This window comes from Pristiophorus japonicus, chromosome 1 (genome assembly GCF_044704955.1).
Source record: "Pristiophorus japonicus isolate sPriJap1 chromosome 1, sPriJap1.hap1, whole genome shotgun sequence".
Lineage (NCBI taxonomy): Eukaryota > Metazoa > Chordata > Chondrichthyes > Pristiophoridae > Pristiophorus > Pristiophorus japonicus.
In genome coordinates, this window is record NC_091977.1 from 377543515 (window position 1) to 377569123 (window position 25609).

The 25609-nt window shown below is 43.4% G+C and overlaps 1 protein-coding gene across 2 annotated transcripts in view; it reads right to left on the reverse strand.

Moving 5' to 3' along the window:
• Positions 1-25193, reverse strand: part of zc2hc1a (zinc finger, C2HC-type containing 1A) — a 95917-nt gene extending 70724 nt beyond the window's left edge. For both annotated transcript variants that reach the window (XM_070891059.1, XM_070891063.1), the window contains exons 1-4: positions 25119-25193; positions 12634-12701; positions 5554-5670; positions 1259-1400 (exon numbers count right to left, since the gene is read on the reverse strand). In XM_070891059.1, the coding sequence (XP_070747160.1) occupies positions 1259-1400; positions 5554-5670; positions 12634-12701; positions 25119-25188 (397 nt within the window). In that variant the 5' untranslated portion in view covers positions 25189-25193. The remainder of the gene's footprint in view (positions 1-1258; positions 1401-5553; positions 5671-12633; positions 12702-25118) is intronic.
• Positions 25194-25609: the final 416 nt, after the last annotated feature.

The window sequence follows — 25609 nt, forward strand, 5'->3', positions numbered from 1 at the left end:
CTTTATCAAGGAGGCTTTGAGGGTGTCCTTGAAACGTTTTCTCTGCTCACCTGGGGCTCGCTTGCCGTGTAGGAGTCCGAGTAGAGCGCTTGCTTAGGGAGTCTCGTGTCAGGCATGCGAATAATGTGGCCCGCCCAACGGAGCTGGTCGAGCGTGGTTAGTGCTTCGATACTGGGGATGTTAGCCTTAGCGAGAACACTGACGTTGATGCGTCTTATCCTCCACATGGATTTGTAGGATCTTGCGGAGGCAGTGTTAGTGCTACTTCTCCAGCGATTTAAGGTGACTACTGTATATGGTTCACGTCTCTGAGCCATATAGGAGGGCAAATATCACTACTGCCCTGTAGACCATAAGCTTGGTGCCAGATTTGAGGTCCTGGTCTTCAAACACCCTCTTCCTCCACTGATCTCATCCTTTATTAACAGAGCTACAACACTTCCTTTTCCTTTCTGCCTATCCTTCTGAAATGTCAAATACCCGTGCATATTTAGTTCCCAGTCTTGGTCACCTTGCAACCACATCTCAGATCAGACCCATTTATTTCTATTAGTGCCATCAATTCATCTCTCTTGTATCATGCTTTTGTGTCCTCCTGATCCTCTACCCCTTTGATCCCAACATCCATTCATTATCTGCTGCTCTGTAAAACGTTGACAACTTTTCACGTAGTGAGTACGATAGAAATGTAAGTTAACTTAAAATTAGTGTATTTGCAAGGAAAATCACCATACATTGAATAATCTGGTTATACTAATTAGGATATTATGTAATGAAAATGTGAATTTCATAAGACCTAATATGAAATTGCACTTTAAAATTTAGGATATGGTTCCTCCAGCATTAAGTCTGCTATTTTAGTAAATATAGATTTTAACAAAGAACATATGCATTTAATAAATGGGTAAATCTAAACAGTGCAATTTTAGCACTTTTCAAATGTTTTGCAGGTATTGAACACTACCAGTCATTTAAATGGTGGAACAAAAGCAAAATATTGCAGATGCTAGAAATCTGAAATAAATGGAAAATGCTGGAAAAACTCAGTAGCACAGGCAGCACCCTGTGGAGCAAAAAACAATTTAAAAAGTACCAATATTCTACCATTTGGATTTACCCACATTGAAATTAGAACAGGGAACAATATGTTAGCACTGCTGACCAAATAAGTTAAGATTATGGATTTTTAAATTTAAATATAAATTATGAAGTCTTCTTCAAACTAAAGAAGTGAAAATCCTATTTGTGCATGCCGTACCTGGATCGTATAAAGGTGGAGGTGGTTTTGGGGGTGTTCCCCCTTCCGTCGTCGTTTGAGAAATCTTTTTGGCTGCTCTGATGGTAGCAATAAAATTGTCATGTTTTCTTCTCCAGTTTGACTGTTTTTTGGGAAGTTCAGGCTAAAATCATCAAATTAAAATAACATAGTAAGTCATTTATTTTTGTATATTACATATATATATGCCACATACATTCTGTATACATAAATTATGACATCACAAGGATGGAGGACGGTGATTGGTTCTTCCAGATTAATTGAATCACTGGACAGGGAATGAATCTTAAAGGCAGCTAATAACTGATTTAATTTGCTTCAGTTGCTGATTTTCTAATTTTAACGTAATTTATAATTATGGTATATATTATTTAATATTGTTTAATTATAATTAATCTTTATTATACTGGTTTTACTACTGTATACTCCTTATTGTATTATTTACAATGTAATTTGATTTTATTCAAGTTTTTTTCACCTGTGTCTATCTGTGTGCGCATTTTGGCTGCCGCTTCGGACCAGAGCTTTTAACATCTTTTTACACTTCCTTCTCAGGCCTTTTCTCTTTTTCCCTTAATGGTTAATATCTAACATGTTGTAAAATTGTTGTGAAGTGCCTTGGACGTTTTACCACGTTTAAGGCGCTATATAATAAGTTATTATCCCTATTTCCTGTGTTACGCTTTATAATAGAAAACTGGTATGTCAACAGGCCACAATGGAAATGTCAACATTTCATAATGGGAAATGATGTCAACGGCCATAGATTGCTGATAAACCAATCAATTTGAAAACTTGTTTTTGAAAAAAAAACTATTTTGTGACATTTTTTCGCAGGACATTGTTTTAAAGAAAATAAAACAAAAACAAAATTTCAATCTCACAATCACAATTAAATTGTATCCACTAAAATGTCCCGGTGTATTTTGATACCTTCATTAATATTTTACTTAAATGCATCAGCCTCTTACAGTCTTGGGTTAGACTTGATATTTTTGCCCATATCCCTTAATTCTCAAAAATATAAATCGACCCGTGTCTTGAATATACTCAATGCCTGAGCATCCACAGCTCTCTGGGGTAGAGAATTCCAAAGATTCATAACCCTTTGAATGAAGAAAGTTCTCCTCATCTCAGTCCGAAATGCCAACTTCTTATTCTGAAACTGTGACCCCGTGTTCGAGATTCCCCAGCCAGGGGAAACATTTTCTCAGCATTAACTCAGTCAAGCTGCTTAAGAACTTTGTGTGTTTCAATTAGATCACCTCTCATTCTTCTAAACTCTAGGGAATATAGGCCTAGTCTACTCAATCTCTCCTCATAGGACAATCCTCTCATCCCAGGAACCAGTTTAGTGAATCTTCATTGCACTCCCTCTAAGCAAAGTATGTCTTTCCTTAGCTAAGGAGACCAGAATTAGACACAGTACTCCAGGTGTGGCCTCACCAATGCCCTGTATATGTTCTTATGAAGAGGAAAACAGGTGAATTGAGGCAGACAGCACGACATTACAGGGGAGATAGATCACAGGCCTAAAAAAAAATGCTCGGTCATTAAACAATGGGGCAGTCAATGATGAAGTAAACTGTACATTTTGTAATAGGCTTGATTGGTTAAATGGCATCTTCTCGTGATTTATCTATAGCATTAATAAAGGCAAACAACATTGATACTCGAGAGTCAACATTGGAATATTCTCAACTTGCAGACTTACCAAAGACATGGCTTGTGTTGTTGCACAAAACTGCATTTACCCCATTTTGTGGTAGTGCATAATTCATCCATTAAATCAGATCTTAAACTGCTTGTCCGACATCCAGCTCTGGATGAGCAGAAATGTTCTCCAATCAAATATTGGGAAGACCGAAGTCATTGTTTTTGGTCCCCGCCACAAACTCTGTTCCCTAGCCACTGGCTCCATCCTTCTCCCTAACATCTGAACATCTGTCTGAGGCTGAACCACACTGTTCGCAACCTTGGTGTCATATTTGACCCCGAAATGAGCTTCCGATCACATATCCACAGCATAACTTAGACCGCCTATTTCCACCTTTTAAAAAATTTGTTCCGGGATCTGGGCATCGCTGGCAAGGCTAGCATTTATTGCCAATCCCTAATTGCCCTCGAGAAGGTGGTGGTGAGCCACCGCCTTGAACCATGGCAGTCCTTGTGGTGAAGGTGTTCCCATAGCGCTGTTAGGGAGGGATTTCCAGAATTTTGAACAAGCGACGATGAAGGAACAGTGATATATTTTGAAGTGCAGATGATGTTGTAACTTGGAGGGGACGTTGCAGGTGATGATGCTCCCATGCGCCTGCTGCCCTTGTCCTTCTAGGTGGTAGAGGTCGCAGGATTGGGAGTTGCTGCCAAAAAAGCCTTGGCGAATTGCTTCAGTGCATTTTGTAGATGGTACACACTGCAGCCATGGTGCGCCAGTAGTGGGAGTGATTGTTGAAGGTGGTGGATGGGGTGGCAATCAAGCGGGCTGCTTTGTCTTGGATGGTGTCGAGCTTCTTGAGTGTTGTTGGAGCTGCACTCATCCAGGCAAGAGGAGAGTATTCCATCACACTCCGGCCTTGTGCCTTGTAGATTGTGGAAAGGCTTTAGGGAGTCAGGAGGTGAGACACTCGCCGCAGAATACCCAGCCTCAGACCCACTCTTGTTGCCAAAATATTTGTGGCTGGTCCCATTAAGTTTCTGGTCAATGTTGACCCCCCCCCCCCCCAAGATGTTTCTGGTAGGGGATTCGGCAATGGTAATGCTGTTGAATATCGTGGGGAGATAGTTAGACTGTCACTTGTTGGAGATGGTCATTGCCTAGTGTGAACATTACTTACCACTTATCAGCCCAAGCCTGATAATCGACAAGGTCTTGCAGCATGTGGGTATGGACTACATCTTCAGAGGAGTTGCGAATGGAACAGAACACTGCAATCATTAGCGAACATCCCCACTTCTGACCTTATGATGGAGGGAAGGTCATTGAAGCAGCAGCTGAAGATGGTTGGACCCAGGACACTGCCCTGAGGAACTCCTGGGGCAAGGATGATTGACCTCCAACAACCACAACCATCTTCTTTTGTGCTTGGTATGACTCCAGCCAGTGGAGAGTTTTCTACCTGATTTGCATTGACTTCAATTTTACTTGGGCTCCTTGATGCCATATTCCGTCAAATGCTGCCTTGATGTCAAGGGAAGTCACTCTCACCTCTCTGGAATTCAGCTCTTTTGTTCATGTTTGGACCAAGGCTGTAATGAGGTCTGGAGCCGACTAGTCCGTAACATCGCCCGTCTCCACCCTTGCCTCAGCTCATCCGCTGCTGAAACCCTCATCCATGCCTTCACCTCTAGACTGGACTATTCCAACGCACTCCTGGCTGGCCTCCCACATTCTACCCTACATAAACATGAGGTCATTCAAAGCTCGGCTGCCCATGTCCTAACTCGCACCAAGTCAGGTTCACCCATCACCCGTGCTCACTGGCCTACATTGGCTCCCGGATATCAAAACTCTCTTCCTTGTTTTCAAATTTCTCCATGGCCTCACTCCTCCCTATCTCTGCCCCCCCGCCCCCCCCTCCTAATTTTGTCCTCTTGAGCATCCCTGTATAATAACTCAATCATTGGTTGCCATGCCTTCTGTTCACTCGGCCCCAAGCTCTGGAACACCCTGCCTAAACCTCTCCGTCTCAATACATCTCTTTCCTCCTTCAAGATGTTTTTTTAAAAACCTACTTCGTTGACCAGCCTTATGTGGTTCGGTGTCAAATTTTTGACTTATGTTATTTCTGTGAAGCAACTTGGTATGTTTCACTACTTTAAAGCCGCTATAGAAATACAAGTTGTTAATTTAAATTATCATACTATTTGACTTTTGCATCTGAGCACACCATGTTTTTCAGTCTTGCTGACAGAATTACTAAATGCAAGATTATAAATTAGAGCCCAACAGTAAAGCAAATTTCAACTACTATGCCAAAAGAAAGAAAAATAAAGTGTAATGAGCAGCGGTTACACGTCATAGAAAGGCAACGCATCCTCCAGCTTTCTCAGCTAGATTGCTTACCTTAGCTATGGGAAGCAAGACAAAAGAAACCTGATAGATGGCACACATCTGTACTTATGTTCTTAACATATTGGGCAAAATAGAACTTTCAACTTCAGCAGGGGTGTAAAACAAGCAGTAGCAGATCAAGCAGACTAGTTTACTGTACATACAATGATCATTTTGAAAGCAAGGACAACAATCAAAAATATCTGAAGTTTTATTTACCTACCCTGGGCTTTAGAGGTTTTAAAACAGGAATATCAGTTCCTTCAGCTCTCTGCCTACTGGAGTCAAAGGTCTTCCTTTTCTTGTTAGCATTTTTTTGGCAGATGGGTTCATGCTTTAACTGCAAACAAAATTTCAAAAATACAACCTCAAAGTTGTGTTAGAATGTAGTTTATCTACAAAAAAAAACACAAAATAGGAACTAACAGAATTACATTGTATTGAACATGGATTTATGAAAGGGAAATCATGTTTGACAAACCTACTGGAGTTTTTTGAAGATGTAACCAATAAAATAGATACGGGAGAACCAGTGGATGTAATGTATTTGGATTTTCAGAAGGCCATTGATGATGTCCCACATAAGAGGTTAGTGTGCAAAATTAAAGCACATAGGATTGGGGGTAATGTATTGGCATGGATTGAAAATTGGTTAACTGACAAGAAACAGAGAGTAGGAATAAATGGGTCTTTTTCGGGGTGGCGGGCAGTGACTAGTGGGATACCACAGGGATCAGTGCTTGGGCCCCAGCTATTCACAATATATATGATTTGGATGAGGGAACCAAATGTAATATTTCCAAGTTTGCTGATGACAAAACTAGGTGGGATTGTGAGTTGTGAGGAGGATGCAAAGACACTGCAAGGCGATTTACATAGGTTGAGTGAGTGGGCAAACACATGGCAGATGCAGTATAACGTGGATAAATGTGAAGTTATCCACTTTGGTAGGAAAAACATAAGGACAGAGTATTATTTAAATGGTGATGGCTTGGGAAGCGTCAATGTACAGAGGGACCTGGGTATCCTTGTACACCAGTCATTGAAAGCAAACATGCAGGTGCAGCAGCAAGCAGTTAGGAAGGCAAATGGCATGTTGGCCTTCATTGCAAGAGGATTTGAGTACAGAAGCAAGGATGTCTTACTACAGTTATACAGGGCTTTGGTGAGACCACACCTGGAGTATTGTGTGCAGTTTTGGTTTCCTTACCTAAGAAAGGATATACTTGCCATAGAGGGAGTGCAACAAAGGTTCACCAGACTGATTCCTAGGATGGCAGGACTGTCGTACAAGGAGATTGGGTCGACTAGGCCTGTATTCACTAGAGTTTAGAAGAATGAGAGGGGATCTCATTGAAATGTATAAAATTCTGACAGGGTTGGATAGACTGGAAGAAGGGAGGATGTTTCCCCTGGCTGGGAAGTCTAGAGCAAGGGATCAAAGTCTCAGGATACGGGGTAGGAAATTTAGGACCGAGATGAGGAGAAATTTTTTCAGAGAGTGGTGAACCTGTGGAATTCTCTACCACAGAAGGCTGTGGAGGCCAAGTTACTGAATATATTTAAGAGAGAGATAGAAGATTTCTAGAAACAAAAGGCATCAAGGGGAATGAGGAAAAAGCAGGAATATGGTGTTGAGATAGAGGATCAGCCATGATCATATTGAATGGCGGTGCAGACTCGAAGGGCCGAATGGCCTACTACTGCTCCTATTTTCTATGTTTCTATGCAAATGTTAATATATACTCCTTTTCACATTTTGGCAGACATGCTAAGTATAGTGAGCAATTTGTTTTCATTTTAGTTTCTGGATAATGTGAATGCATTCAACAAACTCCATATTGAATCTAATTCATGTTGAATGTTCACTATATGGCACCTGTTAAGTTCATTGGCCACACTGTTTAAATCACCTATTGATGAGACTTATTTTGGTGAATGTGTGTGTTCACGGTGAAGGATGGTAGTGCTGATAATGGAAATAAATTCCTATTTTAATCACCCAGTGAGCATCAAGCAGACATATATAGGACAAAAATTCTACTCTTTCCCAATAATATGCCTCAACCCCAACCTCAGAAGTATCTGCTATTGCACCAGTGTGAATCTTTTCCATTCCTTCACCAGCCTCCCTAGGTCTTCACAATGAAAATGGCAATTCAGTACTAAACTGAACCAAATAAATAATAGTTTATGATGTGGGCCCATGTCCACTGGAGTTGGATTGAGTCTGCCCAAACCCATTTATGTAGGACAGCCAGCAGAATTCATCCCATTAGCCTGGGCTGAATTCAAACCCAGATGCCAGAGGTGATAGAACAGCATGCTGTTCTATCAGAATCCTCTGAATAGTCTACGGCTGCAAAACTGCAGTCATCCACAAACTTCATTAATATTAGAGATTAAAATCTTTTGCAAGTCCAATTTTAAAAAAAGAACTAGACTATCTCAATGTTGTATTCAGGCTCATTGTTTACTCTACTAGCGATATTGTACAGCTAAGTAATGCCAGACTGTTCCCACATTTCATTCTAGGCTTGGTCTTTAAAAATTGTTGATGTGAATTTAGAAACATAGAAAAATAGGTGGAGTAAGCCATTCGGCCCTTCAAGATCATGGCTGATCATTCACCTCAGTACCCCTTTCCTGCTTTCTCTCCATACTCCTTGATCCCTTTAGCCGCAAGGGCCATATCCAACTCCCACTTGAATATCTCTAACGAACTGGCATCAACAACTTTCTGCGGAAGAGAATTCCACAGGTTAACAGCACTCTGAGTGAAGAAGTTTCTCCTCATCTGGGTCCTAAATGGCTTACCCCTTATCCTTAGACTGTGACCCCTGGTTCTGGACTCCCCCAACATCAGGAACATTCTTCCTGCATCTAACCTGTCCAGTCCCGCCAGAATTTTATATGTTTCGATGAGATCCCCTCTCATTCTTCTAAATTCCAGTGAATACAGGCCCAGTCGATCCAGTCTCTCCTCATACGTCACTCCTGCCATCCCGGGAATCAGTCTGGTGAACCTTCGTTGCACTCCCTCAATAGCAAGAACGTCCTTCCTCAGATTAGACGACCAAAATTGAACACAATATTCCAGGTGAGGCCTCACCAAGGCCCTGTACAGCTGCAACAAGACCTCCCTGCTCCTATACTCAAATCCCCTAGCTATGAAGGCCAACATGCCATTTGCCTTCTTCACCGCCTGCTGCACCAGCATGCCAACCTTCAATGACTGATGTACCATGACACCCAGGTCTCGCTGCACCTCCCCTTTTCCTAATCTGCCACCATTCAGATAACATTCTGCCTTCGTGTTTTTGCTCCCAAAGTGGATAACCTCACATTTATCCACATTATATTGCATCTGCTATGCATTTGCCCACGTCACCCTGCAGCCTCTCAGCATCCTTCTCATAGCTCACACCGCCACTCAGCTTAGTGTCATCTGCAAACTTGGAGATATTACTCTCAATTCCTTCATCTAAATCATTGATGTATATTGTAAATAGCTGGGGTCCCAGCACGGAGCCCTGCGGCATCCCACTAGTCACTGCCTGCCATTCTGAAAAGGACCTGTTTATCTCGACTCTCTGTTTCCTGTCTGCCAACCAGTTCTCTATCCACGTCAATACATTACCCCCAATACCATGTGCTATAATTTTGCTCACTAATCTGTTGTGTGGGACTTTGTCAAAAGCCTTTTGAAAGTCCAAATACACCGCATCCACTCGTTCTCCCTTGTCCACTCTACTGGTTACGTCCTCAAAAAATTCTAGAAGATTTGTCAAGCATGATTTCCCCTTCATAAATCCATGCTGACTTGGACCGATCCTGTCACTGCTTTCCAAATGCACTGCTATTTCATCTTTAATAATTGATTCCAACATTTTCCCCACTACTGATGGCACGCTACAATTACCCGTTTTCTCTCTCCCTCCTTTTTCATATAAAGTTGTGTTACATTAGCCACCCTCCAATCCATAGGAACCGATCCAGAGTCTGTACAATGTTGGAAAATGATCACCAATGCATTCACTATTTCTAGGGCCACTTCTTTACTTGCTCTGGGATGCAGATTATCAGGCCCTGGAGATTTATCGGCCTTCAAATCCATCAATTTCCCTAACACAATTTCCTGACTAATAAGGATTTCCTTCAGTTCCTGCTTCTCGCTGGACCTTTGGTCCCCCAGTATTTCCGGAAGGTTATTTGTGTCTTCCTTCATGAAGACAGAACCAAAGTATTTGTTCAATTGGTCTGCCATTTCTTTGTTCCCCAGTATAAATTCACCTGATTCTGACTGCAAAGGACCTACGTTTGCCTTCCCATATCTATAAAAGCTTTTGCAGTCAGTTTTTATGTTCCCAGCAAGCTTCCTCTCATACTCTATTTTCCCCCTCCTAATTAAACCCTTTGTCCTCCTCTGCTGAATTCTAAATTTCTCCCAGTCCTCAGGTTTGCTGCTTTATTTGGCCAATTTATATGCCTCTTCCTTGGATTTAACACTATCCCTAATTTCTCTTGCTAGCCACGGCTGAGCCACATTCCCTGTTTTATTTTTACTCCAGACAAAGATGTACAATTAAAGTTCATCCATGTGCCCTTTAAATGTTTGCCATTGCCTATCCACCATCATCCCTTTAAGTATCATTCGCCAGTCTATTCTAACCAAGTCACGTCTCATACCATCGAAGTTTTCTTTCCTTAAGTTCAGGACCCTAGTCTCTGAATTAACTATGTCGCTCTGTATCTTAATAAAGAATTCTACCATATTATGGTCACTCTTCCCCAAGGGGCCACGCACAACAAGATTGCTAATTAGTCCTTTCTTGTTACACATCACCCAGTCTAGGATGGCCAGCCTTCTAGTTGGTTCCTCGACATATTGGTCTAGAAAACCATCCCTAATACACTCCAGGAAATCCTCCTCCACCGTACTGCTACCAGTTTGTTTAGCCCAATCTATATGTAGATTAAAGTTGCCCATGATAACTGCTGTACGTTTCTTGTTTGATGCTGTCCCCAACCTCACTACTACTGTTTGGTGACCTGTACACAACTCCCACTAGCGTTTTCTGCCCTTTGGTATTCCACAGCTCTATCCATACAGATTCCACATCATCCAAGCTAATGTCCTTCCTTACTATTGCGTTAATTTCTTCTCTAACCAGCAACACTACCCCACCTCCTTTTTGTTTCCGTCTATCCTTTCTGAATGTTAAATAGCCCTGGATGTTGAGTTCCCAGCCTTGGTCACTCTGGAGCCATGTCTCAGTGATGCCAATTATATAATATTCGTTAATAGCTGCCTGCGCAGTTAATTCGTCCACCTTATTACGAATACTCCTCGCATTGAGGGACGAAGCCTTCAGGCTTGTCTTTTTAACACACTTTGTCCCTTTAGACTTTTGCTGTAATGTGGCCCTTTTTGATTTTTGCCTTGGGTTTCTCTGCCCACCACTTTTACTTTTCTTCTTTCTATCTTTTGCTTCTGCCCCCATTCTATTTCTCACTGTCTCCCTGCATAGGTTCCCATCCCCCTGCCATATTAGTCTAACCCCTCCCCAACAGCACTAGTAAACACTCCCCCTAGGACATTGGTTCCGGTCCTGCCCAGGTGCAGACCGCCAGGTTTGTACTGGTCTCACCTCCCCCAGAACCGGTTCCAATGTCCCAGGAATTTGAATCCCTCCCTCCTGCACCACTCCTCAAGCCATGTATTCATCTTAGCTATCCTGCAATTCCTACTCTGACTAGCACTGGTAGCAATCTGGAGATTACTAACTTTGAGGTCCTGCTTTTTAATTTGCTTCTGCCCCCATTCTATTTCTCACTGTCTCCCTGCATAGGTTCCCATCCCCCTGCCATATTAGTCTAACCCCTCCCCAACAGCACTAGTAAACACTCCCCCTAGGACATTGGTTCCGGTCCTGCCCAGGTGCAGACCGCCAGGTTTGTACTGGTCTCACCTCCCCCAGAACCGGTTCCAATGACCCAGAGAATTTGAATCCCTCCCTCCTGCACCACTCCTCAAGCCATGTATTCATCTTAGCTATCCTGCAATTCCTACTCTGACTAGCACTGGTAGCAATCCGGAGATTACTAACTTTGAGGTCCTGCTTTTTAATTTACCTTCTAGCTCCCTAAATTCAGCTTGTAGGACCTCATCCCGTTTTTTACCTACATCATTGGTACCTATATGCACCACAGCAACTGGCTGTTCGCTCTCCCCCTCAAAAATGTCCTGCAACCACTCCGAGACATCCTTGACCCTTGCACCAGGGAGGCAACATAGCATCCTGTCTCAATTGCGGGCGCAGAAACCCCTATCTATTCCCCTTACAATAGAATCCCCTACCACTATAGCTCTCCCACTCTTCTTCCTGCCCGCCTGTGTAGCAGAGCCACCCATGGTGCCATGAACTTGGCTGCTGCTGCCTTCCCCCAACAGTACCCAAAACGCTGTATCTGTTTTGGAGGGGGATGACCGCAGGGGACCCTCTGTACTACCTTCCTTCCACTGCTCTGCCTGATGGTCACCCATTCCTTATGTGCCTGAGTAATCTTTGCCTGCGGTGTGACCAACTCACTAAATGTGCTATTCCCGACATCCTCAGCATTGTATCCTGAGCCTAGACTGACCGGGTTAAAAAACGGGTTTAATACTATATTTAAAAAAATGACAGTCAAGATGGACAGTGGGTTGAATTAGCTCAATGAGGCACATGCAGTACAAATCTGCTGATTAATTCTGCACTGCCTCCAAAATTATTTGAGCACAATATTGCAAGCTTCCCCATAGCCAGGACCAGCTTAGTTTGTAAAACTCCAGAGCTCTTGCTGCTAGTCAAATATGAGTTTTAAGCAGATCATTGCAATTTATGTGGGCATATTACAAACTGCTACAGCAGGTTTTCTTTTAATGTATTCCCCGATAAACTGAAAATTTATATTGTGGGATTAAAGGCATGCATTACTTAAAGATTCTGTTCAATACTGAAGAATAATGCAGTTATATAAATGATCATTTGTTTGCATAAAATGTATTTGTAAATCGAGCAATTTAGATTTTTCTTGTTTAAATATAAAAATTCAACCTCTTTGAAATACTTTCCCCAAAATAGGTTTAAAATTATGCTTCACATGATTCTGGTCCATTCAAGATTTGAATGTTCCTACTACTAATGATAGCATCCGTTTCTTAATCCTGAAAAAAAATACAATTTGATCATCTCTGGCCAACATAATTGTGGAGGCGGTAGGGAAGGTGGTGAGTGTTCAGTTGATACCATACACTTACCCGTGTTGCTGACAAAAAAGTTCTTCCACAAATTCTGCAAGGTGTCAGACTGCCTTCAGCTGCTTCACCTTCGCAAACAGAATGCCAACATTAAAATACAAATTAATGATTACAGTACTCATTTACAGGAGGTACACTATTGAAGAGCTATTAGTCTTTGATGTATATTAGATAGCTGCTGTCGAGGGTTTCTGCCAAATAACACACACTTGGATATCCGTGATTTCCAAAATATCAATACCAACTTAAAAGTTTGTAATTTTACCTTTAAAATCAGAAAGCTAGTGAGCCATTGAGCAACATTTGTCTATGAACCGATTTACAACTGAAGTGAATTTAATGAAGGAACTAGATTGCTGTCTGTACTTTAACAAGAAATCTGCTTGTATTCAATTGCAGTGCCAGAATGTGGTGACCAGATAACTCTCCTTCACTATGTTTTGAATTATCAAATGAAGCAAAAAATATTTCTAGTTTAAAAAAAACATGATCTTTTACTTCCTATTTCTAGACTATTATTTTTGACTGTTTGCACCTGCTTGTGTGGGTTCTTTTCATGCCGTTCATTGCATGAAGTAATTTCCAATCCTCTTACCAGCCCAATGTACGCATGCTTACCTCCGTTACTATTTCTTACTACAGTATGACACAAAGTCCAACTTGCATCTTATAAACACTTAATTATTTTCATGATTAGATTCCTAGTCTTTATGGGCCCAAGTTTCGGCCTCAGTTGCTCTTGATTTTTTGGAGCAACTGGTGTAGAACGGAGTATCTCAGAAATTCAAATTCTCGGCATTTAGTTTGCTCCAGTTCTAGTCAGTTAGAACAGTTTCACTTTGGAACAGAATTTCTTTTTCAAAAGGGGACGTGTCCGGCCACTTACGCCTGTTTTCAAAGTTTCGGCAGTGAAAACTTACTCCAAACTAACTTAGAATGGAGTAAGTGAAGATTTTTGTACGCTCGAAAAAAGTGTCTACACTTTAGAAAATCAGGCGTAGGTTACAAATCAGGCGTAGGGGGTTAAAGGGAAGTTTACAAACATTAAACACTTCAGTTTTACAAATAAAGAGACATCATCAATAATAAATGATAAAAACATCAATAAATCAAAAAAAAATTAAGGAAGAATTTTTTTTTTAAATCAATAAATAAAACATTTTCTACTTACCAACTGCAGGACCGGGAGCCCTCCAACAGTGTGCTGGGATGCCCTCCCAGTGTGTTTGTCAGTGTCTCTCACTCTCTGTCTGTCTGTGTGTGTCTCTCACTCTCTGTCTGTCAGTGTCTGTGTTTCTGACAGCAAGGGGAGGGGGAGGAGGAGAAGGGGGGCGGAGAAGGGGAAGGGATGGGCGGGAGTCGGGTCGGTGTCGGGAGGAAGCAGGAGCTGGGCGTGGGAGGCAGCCTTATGCACGCAGCCCCAGTGAGGCCATTCGGCCAGGACTCGGGGCTGTGTGATTCGGGCCCCGCCCACACAGTTTTGGGCGCCTGGAGCTACTGCACATGCGCGCCCACTGTAGCGCGCATGTGCAGAGGTCCCGGCACTGTTTTCAGCGCAGGGACCTAGCTCCGCTCCCCCCAGGACGTGCTGCGCCACGCCCGGCTCCAGAGGACCAGCAGGGAGCCGGAGAATACGTAAGTTTTTTTTAGGCACACTTTGTGGCGCGAAAAACGGGTGTCCAGGTCGGGGCTGTGCCGTTCTCGGTACGGCCCGAAACTTGGGCCCTATATGACATTTTAAAATTGTTACTGAAACTTTGAAGTATCACATGAAAACTACAGTAGTGTTGGTTTATGCTCTCTAGAATTTTTTTTGTCCAAACTCATGCAACAGGTTTTGTGCTAAAAAAAAATCAACTGGTGGCAGAACAAGCAATTCTAATGAGGACAATTGTCTCAGGAATCTGAAACTCATGGTTACTGTAAGCAAAGGCTTGGAGAAACTGCGGTGGACACTATCAACAGGTAAGCAAGCTATTTTCATGCTCGAGCATTCTGGATCAGCAAGTCAACTGCATTTGAAATTACAAGCGACAGTACTTTGATGATGACGGTCAGAGATTTCCACAGATGGCAGAAATGACGGTGCTCATTTTGCATGAACATTTTCCAAAGCCGCAGCACATCCGGCCTCATGTCATCCCTCGCAATGCTGTACAGTTTTGGACTCTGTGATGAAGGTTACACCAGCCTCCTGCACTCTGTATGGCTTTGAACTGCGTAAGTGTAGGAAGAAACATTTTTTTCTGAAGACTGTCAAAAGATTTTTGTTGGGCATGTATAGAGCTGCAATATTCCATCACTGATCAGATATAGATTTTGTGACACATTGAAATGCTCTTTTTTCCCCCCAGACAGCAGTTTTGAGGAATATTCATTTGGGGCTGGATTTCTAACCATTCATACCCAATCATCTTCTGCTACTTCATAGGCCGTCCCCTGGAGTCTAGGATAACTTGCTTCCACACGAAAATGAGTTCGAAGGTGACTGATGAGACCAATGCGGGATCTACAGTCTCTCTGTCACAGGTGGGGCAGATGGTGGCTGGAGGGACGTGTGGATGGGTTTCTTGATTTGTCGTACGCTCATTCCGCTGTTTGTACAGTGTGCTCCCAGCGAAGAGACTCGAAGTGTTCGGCGCCTTCTCGGATGCTTCTCCTCCATTTTGAGCGGTCTTGGCCCAGGAATTCCCAAGAGTCGGCGGGGATGTTACATTTTTTCAAGGAGGCTTTGAGGATGACCTTGAAGCATTTGCTCTGCCCTCCTGGGGCTCACCTGACATGGCGTAGTTCAGAGCAGAATGCTTGTTTTGGGAGTCTTGTACGGGCATACCCACCCATCGAAGCTGATCGAGTGTGGTTAATGCCTCGATGCTGGGGGTGTTGGCGACAATGCTGACGTTGGTGCGCGTGTCCTGCCAATGAATTTGCAGGATGGTGGTTGGTGGTACTTCTCCAGTGCTTGAGGTGCCTACTGTACATAGTTCATGTCTCTGAAACATATAGGAAGGCAGGTATCACTACTTCTCTGTAGACCATGAGCTTGGTGCCGGGTTTGAGATTCTGGTCTTCGAACATTCTTTTCCTCAGGCCACCCTGGAACACTGAAGACAGTGTTGGACTTAGTAATCGATGGCTGTCCTTGCCGATAGTAGGCTCCCAAGGTATGAGAAACGGTCCACATTGTCCAAGGTCTCATCATGGATCTTGATAATAGAGGAGCACTACTGTGTGGCGGAGGCAGGTTGGTAGAGAATCTTTTTCTTACTGCTAATGCAAGGCCCAGACTCTTGTACCCTTCAGTGAAGGTGTCAACAATGGTTTGGAGTTCAGACTCCAAGTACATACAAACGCAAGTGCCATCTGCATATTGTAATTTAACGAGAGGTTGGAACAACCTTGGATCTGGATTGGCGGCATCGGAAATTTCCACTTGTCCTGTAGATTAACTCCACTCCAGCGAGGAGCTTGGTAAAGGTGAGATGAAGCATTGCAGCGAGGAAGATTGAGCAGAGCGTTGGTGCGATGACACAGCCTTGCTTGACCCCAGTCTTCACTTGTATTAGGTCTGTGGTGGATCCCTTGGTAAGATTCATGGCTTGCATGTTATCGTGAAGCAGGTGGAGGATGGTGCCAAATTTTTGAGGACAGCCGAATTTGAGAATTCCTCGTGATTGACAGAGTCAAAGGCCTTTTTGAGGTCAAAGAAAGCTATGCACAGAGGTTGATGCTGCTCCCTACATTTTTCTTGGATTTGTCACGCGGTGAAGATCATGTCCATTGTGCCCCTTAGTGGGCAGATTCCACATTGCGACTCTGGAAGGAGCTCTTCAGCCACTGGGAAGAGACGATTGAGGAGGATTCTTGAGATGATTTTCCTTGCGGCACAAAGCAGCGAAACACCTCTGTAATTACCGCAGTCGGACTGGTCACTTTTCTTGACGATGGTCATGATTACGGTGTCTGGGAGATCCCCTGGCATGCTCGCCTCCTTCCAGATGAGAGATAAGAGAGACGAGGTCGTGGATTTGCGCCAAGAGTACTTCTCCGCATGCTTTATTACTTCGGCGGGGATTCTATCTGCTCCTGAGGCCTTCTTGTTTGTCAGTTGTCGGATGGTCTTTTCAACCTCATGCCGGGTTGGGATTGTGCCAAAGTGGTGACGGGTAGCATGCTGTGGGATGGAGTCGAGGACACTCACATCAAAGACAGAGTCTTGGTTGAGGAGATCCTCGAAGTGTTCCTTCCAGCGGGTACTGACTGCCTCTCTGTCCTTGATGAGCACCTCTCCACTCTTGGCTCTCTGTGGAATAGGACACCGAGTGCTTAGGCCGCAGATGGTGTTGACTGCGCTAAAAAATCCACGTACATCGTTATTGTCAGCTAGTTGCTGGATCTCCTTCGCTTTTTTCACCCACCATCTGTTCTTTAGGTCTCGCGGTTTTTTGTTGGGCCTCGGCCTTCAGTTGCCTGTAGCTCTGCTTTCTTTCGCTCGAACTGTGGTGTTGTTTCCAGTTAAAAATGCCTTGGATTTGCGGTTTATTAGCTCCTGGATCTCCTAGTCATTCTAATCGAACCAGTCTTGACATTTTCTGGTGCAGTAACCAAGAGTCACAGGTGCTAATTATGGTGGACTTGAGGGCAGACCAGGCACTATGCACACTCTCTGGCTCCAGTTCATTGGTAGTCATCATTGGTTGGCTGTGAGGCATTGACTGAATAGAGCTTTCTTTGAGTGCTTCAGCGATGATTTTTTTGCGGCAGCATTGCTGTTGCCCCTGCTGTTTTGAGGCTACGTTGATTGAGATAACAGAGTGGATTAGGCATTGGTCAGTCCAGCAGTCGTCAACTCCAGTCATGGCACAAGTGATGCAGACGTCCTTGCGGTCCCTCGATCGGACGATGATATAGTCTAGCAGATGCCAGTGCTTGGAGCGAGGGTGTTGCCAAGCGGCCTTGTACTTGTCTTTCTGGCGAAACAAGGTGTTGGTTATGACAAGACCATGTTCTGGGCATTTCATCAGGAGGAGGATACCATTGGAGTTGGTTTTCCCTATCCCTTCCCTGCCAATCATCCCTCTCCAGAGGTCGGTGTCCTTTCCAACTCTGGCATGAAGGTCGCCAACGAGAATCAGCTCGTCGCCCATTGGGATTTGGGACAGCGATTATTCAAGGCCGGAGTAGAATTCCTCTTTGGCCTCGTCCCTAGCTTCCAGGGTTGGGGTGTACACACTGATGACCGCAGCATACTGGTTCTGGGTTAGAGTGAGCCGAAAGGGTCATGAGGTGTTCGTTTATCCCGTAGGGGGAATCTCTTAAGACACCAAGCTAACTCATTTTTGATGGCAACCCCATGGAGACGGTGTTCTTCTTCTGGTTTGCCTTTCCAGAACAAAGTGTATCCACCACCTTGTTCCTTGAGCTGACCAGCTCCTGCCCACCTTGTCTCGCTCAGGATGGCGATGTCGATGTCGATATCGATATCGATAAATAGCCAGAAAACCTCACCCTACATGCTCTTTCTTCTATTGTCTTTATTTCTGGAAGCTCATGCTATTTCATATCCATTTAAATGAAAACAAAATCGAAAAAAAAACAGCTCTTCAAACTAACTAATCTTCCAACTCAGGTTTTCTCACCATGCCCTGAAGTACTTTGATTATAGCTAGTATATATTTCACTCACTTTATTTTTTGCAGTTGATTATTATATAATTAACTGGTTCACTAAGAAGGTTTAGTCTAACGGGGCAGCTGTGCTGCACATTTGATATTACTGCAAAGTGGTTTTAGCTATACAGCAATACAAAATGCACACTATGACAATAGGTAAACCAGCATCAATTTGGGATTTGGAACTGGATGCAATAGTGATCTCACAGTGACTGTAGAATAACTGTAACCAGTACAAACATTTTAAAACTTTAAAAATATCCAAGTAGTCTGCTGTACAGCCTTTAAAGTTACTAAAAAGCTAACAAGACATTCGGGGCTAGAAATTCAGTTTTTGGCGATATCGTTTTTTCTCCCCAGTTATTTTACGGCAAAAATACTACTAAAAACGTCGCCATTTTTTAAGGGGGTAAAATTGGCAAAAGAAATGCGCCCGACGGTAAAAATAGTCATTGCACTCAGTCTTCGCCAACTTTAGCCCAAGGCCTATCACCACCAAACATACAGGCGGGAAGAAAACACAAAAAAAAATAGCAAAAATCAAAAAACAAAATCAGAAAACATTTACTATACACTTAACTATTGAATCGCTGAAAAAAATTAATAAAAACTTCAACTTACCTCTTTTGTAGGTCTTCATACCTACCGCTGTTTCTGGGGCTTCAATGCAGGCTTTTTTCAGGCGTTTTTTTTTCCACCCAGAGTACGGGTTCCCCGAATGGCCAACTTTAAGCGGTGCGGGTTTTTTTTGCCATTGCACGTGGTCGATCCGCTTTTCGGCGATATTTCGAAACCGTCATTCGTTAACTTTGCCCAATTTAGGCGCGTACCTTTTAGCGGCAAAAAAGGTGAAATATCACCGAAAAAATGTGCACGAGGCTGGCCAATTTCTCCCCCTCGGCCTTTTCTTATTAAAATCTCATGGTTTTCATACAAAAAAAGCAAAGATACACGAGTTTAGATACGCATGTGCAGACTGGTTTCCTGACTTGAGAGCTGTGCAGAGAAGGCAGCAGAACTTGATTCTGCCAGGTCACATTGCTACAAAAAAAAAAATCAAGGATTGTAAAGCTGACAGAAGCATTATAACTGTCAGTTCATCATAAGAGGCAATTGTTTCAAATGAACAGGTGCTATGTTGCACCTAGAGAACAGTGACCATCTAGGAACAGTTAGATGTGAGAAAAGCGTATTTACAGTTTATTGCAACTACACACTAACTATGTGGCTGTAGCTTCATTTATTTGACTAAAAATCACAATGAAATAAAAACACCATTCTATAAAAACGCTTTATCAGATGAAGTATTGCAGTCTATGAAATAATTCATCAGAGATGGAGAGAAAAGAAAAATGGGGCAAAAAGTTAACAATGTGCATGTTCTCAATTTAAAATCCCTCCACCCGACGGGTATGAAAGGGTTGGACAAGGGGTTAAAATATCGGAAATAACAAACCCGTTTCCAACCCACCGTGTTCCCAGCCGGCACAATATTAATGGCAGTGAATATGGGGGTCGACAAGTCTGCTGCAAAGAGGGAGGCTCATGAATATATGTAAATTGGGATTCTTTGATACAATTAACACCGTGATTTAAAAAAAATATTCATTCATAGCAAGGCCAGCATTTATTGCTCATCCCTAATTGCCCTTAAGAAAGTGAAATGCTGCAGTCCGTGTGGTGAAGGTACTCCCACAGTGCTATTAGGGAGGGAGTTCCAAAATTTTGACCCAGCGACGATGAAGGAACGGCAATATAGTTCCAAGTCAGGATAGTGTGTGACTGGAAGGGGAACTTAGAGATGATGGTGTTTCCATGCCATGGCTGTCCTTGTCCTTCTAGGTGGTAGAGATCACAAGTTTGGGAGATGCTATCGAAGAAGCCTGAGCGAGTTGCCGCAGTGCGTCTTGTAGATGGTACACACTAGACTCATTGTACTGGTGATGGAGGGAGTGAATGTTTAAGGTGGTGGATGGGGTGCCAATCAAGCGGGCTGCTTTGTCCTGGATGGTGTCAGGCTTCTCGAGTGCTGTTGGAGCTGCACACATCCAGACAAGTGGAGACAATTCTTTGGGAGTCAGGAGGTGAGACACTCACAGAATATCCAGCTTCCGATCTGATCTTCTAGCCATAGTATTTATGTGGCTGATCCAGTTAAGTTTTTGGGCATGGAGACCCTCAGGTTGTTGATGGTGGGGGATTTGGCAATGATATTGCCGTTGAATGTCAAGGGGTGCTGTTTCGACTCTTTCTTGTTGGATATGGTCACTGCCTGGAACTTGCGTGACACAAATATTCCTTGCCACTTATGTCATCCAGGTCTTGCTGGTCATGTACAATATGTCATGGAACCAACCAGGGAAGAGACTACTGTAGATCTTGCATTGTGTAATCAAATAGGGTTAATCAGCAATCTCACCTCTGGGGCAAAGTGATAATAATATGATAGAATTTCACATTACATTTGAGTGATTTGCCTAAATCCAAAACTAGAGTCTTAAACTTAAATAAAGCCAATTACATAGGGAGAGTTGGCTAAGGTAGATTGGAAAAATAGATTAAAAAGGAATGGCAGTCGATAAGCAATGGCTAGCATTTAAAGAAATATTTCATAATTCTCAACAAAAAAACATTCCATTGAGAAACAAAAACGCCACATCCGTGGCTAACGAAGTTAAGGATAGCATTAGATTAAAAGAAGCAGCTTATAATGTTGCAAAGGATAGTAGTAAGCCTGAAGATTGGGAGAGTTTCAGAAACCAGCAAAGGATGACCAAAAAACTGATAAAAAGGGAAAAGATAGACTATGAGAGAAAACTAGTAAGAAATATAAAAACAGATTGTAAGCTTCTACAAGTATGTAAGAAGGGAGTAGCAAAAGTAAACATTGGTCCCTTAGGGGCTGAGGCAGGAGAAATTATTATGGGGAATAAGGAAATGGCAGAAACGTTAAACAAATATTGTGTATGTCTTCACAGTCGAAGATGCAAAAAGCATACCTAAAATGGTGGTGAACCAAGGGTCTATTGAGGGTGAGGAACTTAACGTAATTAAAGTACTGGAGAAACTAATGGGACTAAAAGCCGACAAATCCCCTGGACCGGACAGCCTACATCCTCGGGTTCTAAAAGAGGTGGCTGCAGATAGTGAATGCATTGGTTTTGTTCTTTCAAAATTGCCTAGATTCTAGAAACGGTTCCAGCAGATTGGAAGGTAGAAAATGTAACTGAAGAAAGGAGGGAGATATAAAACAGGGAACTACAGGCCAGTTAGCCTGATATCAGTGTCATGAAAATGCTGGAATCCATTGTTAAGGAAGTGGTATCAGGGCACTTACAAAATCATAACATGATTACGCAGAGTCAACATGGTTTTATGAAAGGGAAATCATGTTTGACAAATGTATTAGTTTTTTTAAGGATGTAACTAGCAGGGTAGACAAATGGGAACCAGTGGATGTAGTATATTTGGATTTCCAAAAGGCATTTGAGAAGGTGCCACATAAAAGGTTATTGCAAGATAAGGGATCATAGGATTGGAGGTAATGTATTAGCATGGATAGAGGTTTGGTTATTGGACAGAAAACAGAGAGTAGGGATAAACGGGTCATTTTCAGGTTGGCAGGCTGTAACTAGTGGGTGACACAAAGATCAGTGCTAGGGCCTCAGCTATTTACAATCTATATTAATGACCTAGATGAAGGGACCGAGTGTAATGTATCCAAGTTTGCGGACGATACAAAGCTAGGTGGGACAGTAAGCTGTGAGGAGAACACAAAGTGTCTGCAAAGGGATATAGATAGATTAAGTGAGTGGGCAGTAAGGTGGCAGATGAAGTATAATGTAGGTTATTCACTTTGGTAGACTATTTTTAAAATGGTGAGAAACTTTTAAATGTTGGGGTTGAGAGAGATTTGGGTGTCCTTGTGCTAGAAACACAGAAAGCTAGCATACAGGTACAGCAAGCAATAAGGAAGGCAAATGGCATGTTGTCCTTTATTACAAGAGGGTTGGAGTATAAGAGTAAGGAAGTCTTGCTACAATTGTTCAGGGCCTTGGTGAGATTACACCTGGAGTACTGTGCACAGTTTAGGTCTCCTTATCCAAGGAAGGATATACTTGCCTTGGAGGCAGTGCAACAAAGATTCAATAGATTGATTCCTGGGATGAGGGGGCTGTCTTATGCTGAGCGATTGTGTAGAATGGGCCTATACTCTCTGGGGTTTAGAAGAATGAGAGGTGATCTCATTGAAACATAAAAGATTCTGAAGGGGATTGACAGGGTGGATGCTGAGAGGTTGTTTCCTCTGGCTGGAGAGTCTAGAACTAAGGGACATTGTCTCAAGATAACAGATAGGACTTCTAAGGCAGAGATGAGGAGGATTTTTTTCTCAAGTTGTAAATCTTTGGCATTGAATATATTCAAGGCCGAGATGGACAGATTTTAGGAGTCTAGGGGAATCAAGGCATAGTGGAGATCAGGCAGGGAAGTGGAATCGATGTCGATGATCAGCCATGATCTTATTGAATGGTGGAGCAGGCTCAAGGGACCGTATGACCTACTCCTGCTCCCATTATGTTTTTATGTTCTTATTGATGAAGCAGCTGAAGATGGTTGGACCTAGGAGCTGCCCCGCGGAACTCCTTGTGCGAAGTCCTGGGGCTGAGATGATTGGCAACCGGCAACCAACAACCCTCCTTTGTGCTAGGCTTGACTCCAGCCAGTAGAGTTTTTCCCCCCGATCCCTATTGACTTCAATTTTACTAGGGCTCCTTGATGCCACCCTTGGTCAAATGGTAACTTGATGTCAATGGTAGTCACTCTCACCTCACCTCTGGAATTCAGCTCTTTTGTCCATGTTTGGAACAAGGTTGGAATGAGGTCTGGAGCAAGTGGTCCTGGCAAAACCAAACTGAACATTGGTGAGCAGGTTATTGGGACGTGCCACTTGATAACACTGTCGACGACACCTTCCATCACTTGATCATTGAGTAGAGTGATGGGGCATTAACTGTCAGATTGGATTTGTCCTGCTTTATGGACAGGGCATACCTGGTCAATTTTCAACATTGTCAGGTAGATGCCAGTGTTGAAGCACTAGTGGAACAGCTTGGCTAGAGGCACGGCTAGTTCTGGAGCACAAGTCTTCAGCATATTAGCCGGGATGTTGTCAGGGCCCATAGCCTTTGTTGTATCCAGTGCGCTCAGCTGTTTCTTGATATCACATGGCATGAATCGAATTGGCTGAAGACTGGCTTCCGTGATGGTTGGGACCTCAGGAGAAGGCCAAGATGGACCATCCACTCGGCACTTCTGAGTGAAGATAGTTGTGATTTTAACTAGTGCAGAGTGGGTTTCACGCAGGCTGGCAAGATCATTAGAAGCCGGATGGGATTGGGCCCTGACTAAATCGTAGCCCCTGAATGTAAAGGGGCTACGATGTGAATAAAGCTGCAACATCCACAGGTGCTCTTCCACTTCATTGTCAGCTGTGATTCAGTAATCACAGTTTGCCTTGGTTTGTAATCTGGAGAATCTTACTAAATAAAAAGCTGATTATGGGTGCATCTATAGCTAATCTCACTGGGTCCAAAAAAGGCTCAACATTCATGGCCTTTCTGAGGAGCAGTGCTTCAGGGGACTCACATTATCATGGCAGGTAGTCATGATCCTCTGTAGGCTCCTGGAAGACGACTAGCTGTCAGTTGGACCAGGTGGCCATGCTATGCCTGTGGTAGTGAAAGTGTCCCACCCTCAACCTTTATGGCTCTGGATCCTTCCAAACTGCCACAGGGTGTTGCAGTCAGCCACCCAGACAGCAAAATGCAGCAGGCAAATTAAACAAATATGTTACTTGGCAGGGCCAGCCAATATATCTAATTTCCAACTGATGACAACAGTCAGTCAAACAGAAAGTACATTAGTGCGTGCAGCTCTGCTGGCTTTCCACAAATGTAGGGTACAATAGACTGCAGAGTCATCAGAGCACGCCCGACCACCCAGGAGCCCACTAACAACACGGGCTTCCACACCATCAACGTCTAACACGTTTGCAACCGCAAGAGGTTCATGCAAGTATGTGCCATGTTTTTATTTTCTTGGATCCAATCAACTAAAATACTATACATATCTATAATGACAATATTCTCACATGACAATTAATTCTCATAATAACACGGTCATATTGCCCATTAATGCAATAACTACAAATGAGAAGGCTCTTAACTCAATGACAACACAGTTCGGATAACTAAACTAATTTACTGAAATTTGCCTCACACGATTTATAATAGTTTTGAGAATCACAGACATATATATTTGACTTTACTTAGTTGCTTGTATACAAATCAGTAATTTCTAATTTGGTTTTATAAACCGACCACCAAATCAAAAGGTCCATGTAAATCTCATCAAATGACTCGATGCAGCAAGGGCGGAGAGGGAGGAGGCATCGTCGCCGATAAAAGCTGCAAACATTTTCAAAAATGGAATTTACGTTTGTGTACATACATTTTTAATTTGCAGCAAAATAAACTCCAGCAGGAGTCATTATATCGACACCGGAGACGGGTGTGAGGGAATCATTCCCCAAACAGCAGAGCGGAGAGATGATCAGCCTGGGCCCCCAGCCTCTGCATCCCTGGAGCCGGGAGATGTGCATCCTCGCGGTCCCCTCACACGGAGAGGACAGGAGCGGGACCGCAGGCTGGCGGCATCCTGCGCCACATCAGTGGCCACAAGCGGTTAGTGACAGCTGCCTGGGAGGAGATCGGTGCGGGCGTTGAGCGCCGCTTGCCCGCCTCACTCACTCACCTTGCCTCCCCAACGCCTCCTCCATCTTCGTCTCATTAGCAACACAAACTGCGTCCGCACACAACAACATCGAGCAGCCTGATTGGCTCACGGCTCAGCGCAGAGCATGCGCACCAGAGTCGCTTCAATTTTGCATTAAAAAGATTCTGTTTCCGATGCATTTTTATAGATATATTCGTTAGGTTTAATCTGTTGTAGTTCAGACTCTCGTTCCCCGTTCACCTAACGGTCGCGCGCGCACGCTCCCCGGCCCTGGAACTGACCATCAGCCCCTCGTTGTGACGTCAGCCGTCGGGGATTCCCTCCAATCTCCTGCAAAACAACAACTTGCATTTAGAGAGCCTTCAATGTAGTGCAAGAGTAGAAAGCTTCAGGATCATTCATTTTTGAGAGTTATGGAGAGACTTGAAGATATTGCATGAGATAAAAGTTGATAAACAGGAGGTACTAGAAAGGCTGTCTGTATTTAAAGTTGATAAATCACCTGGATC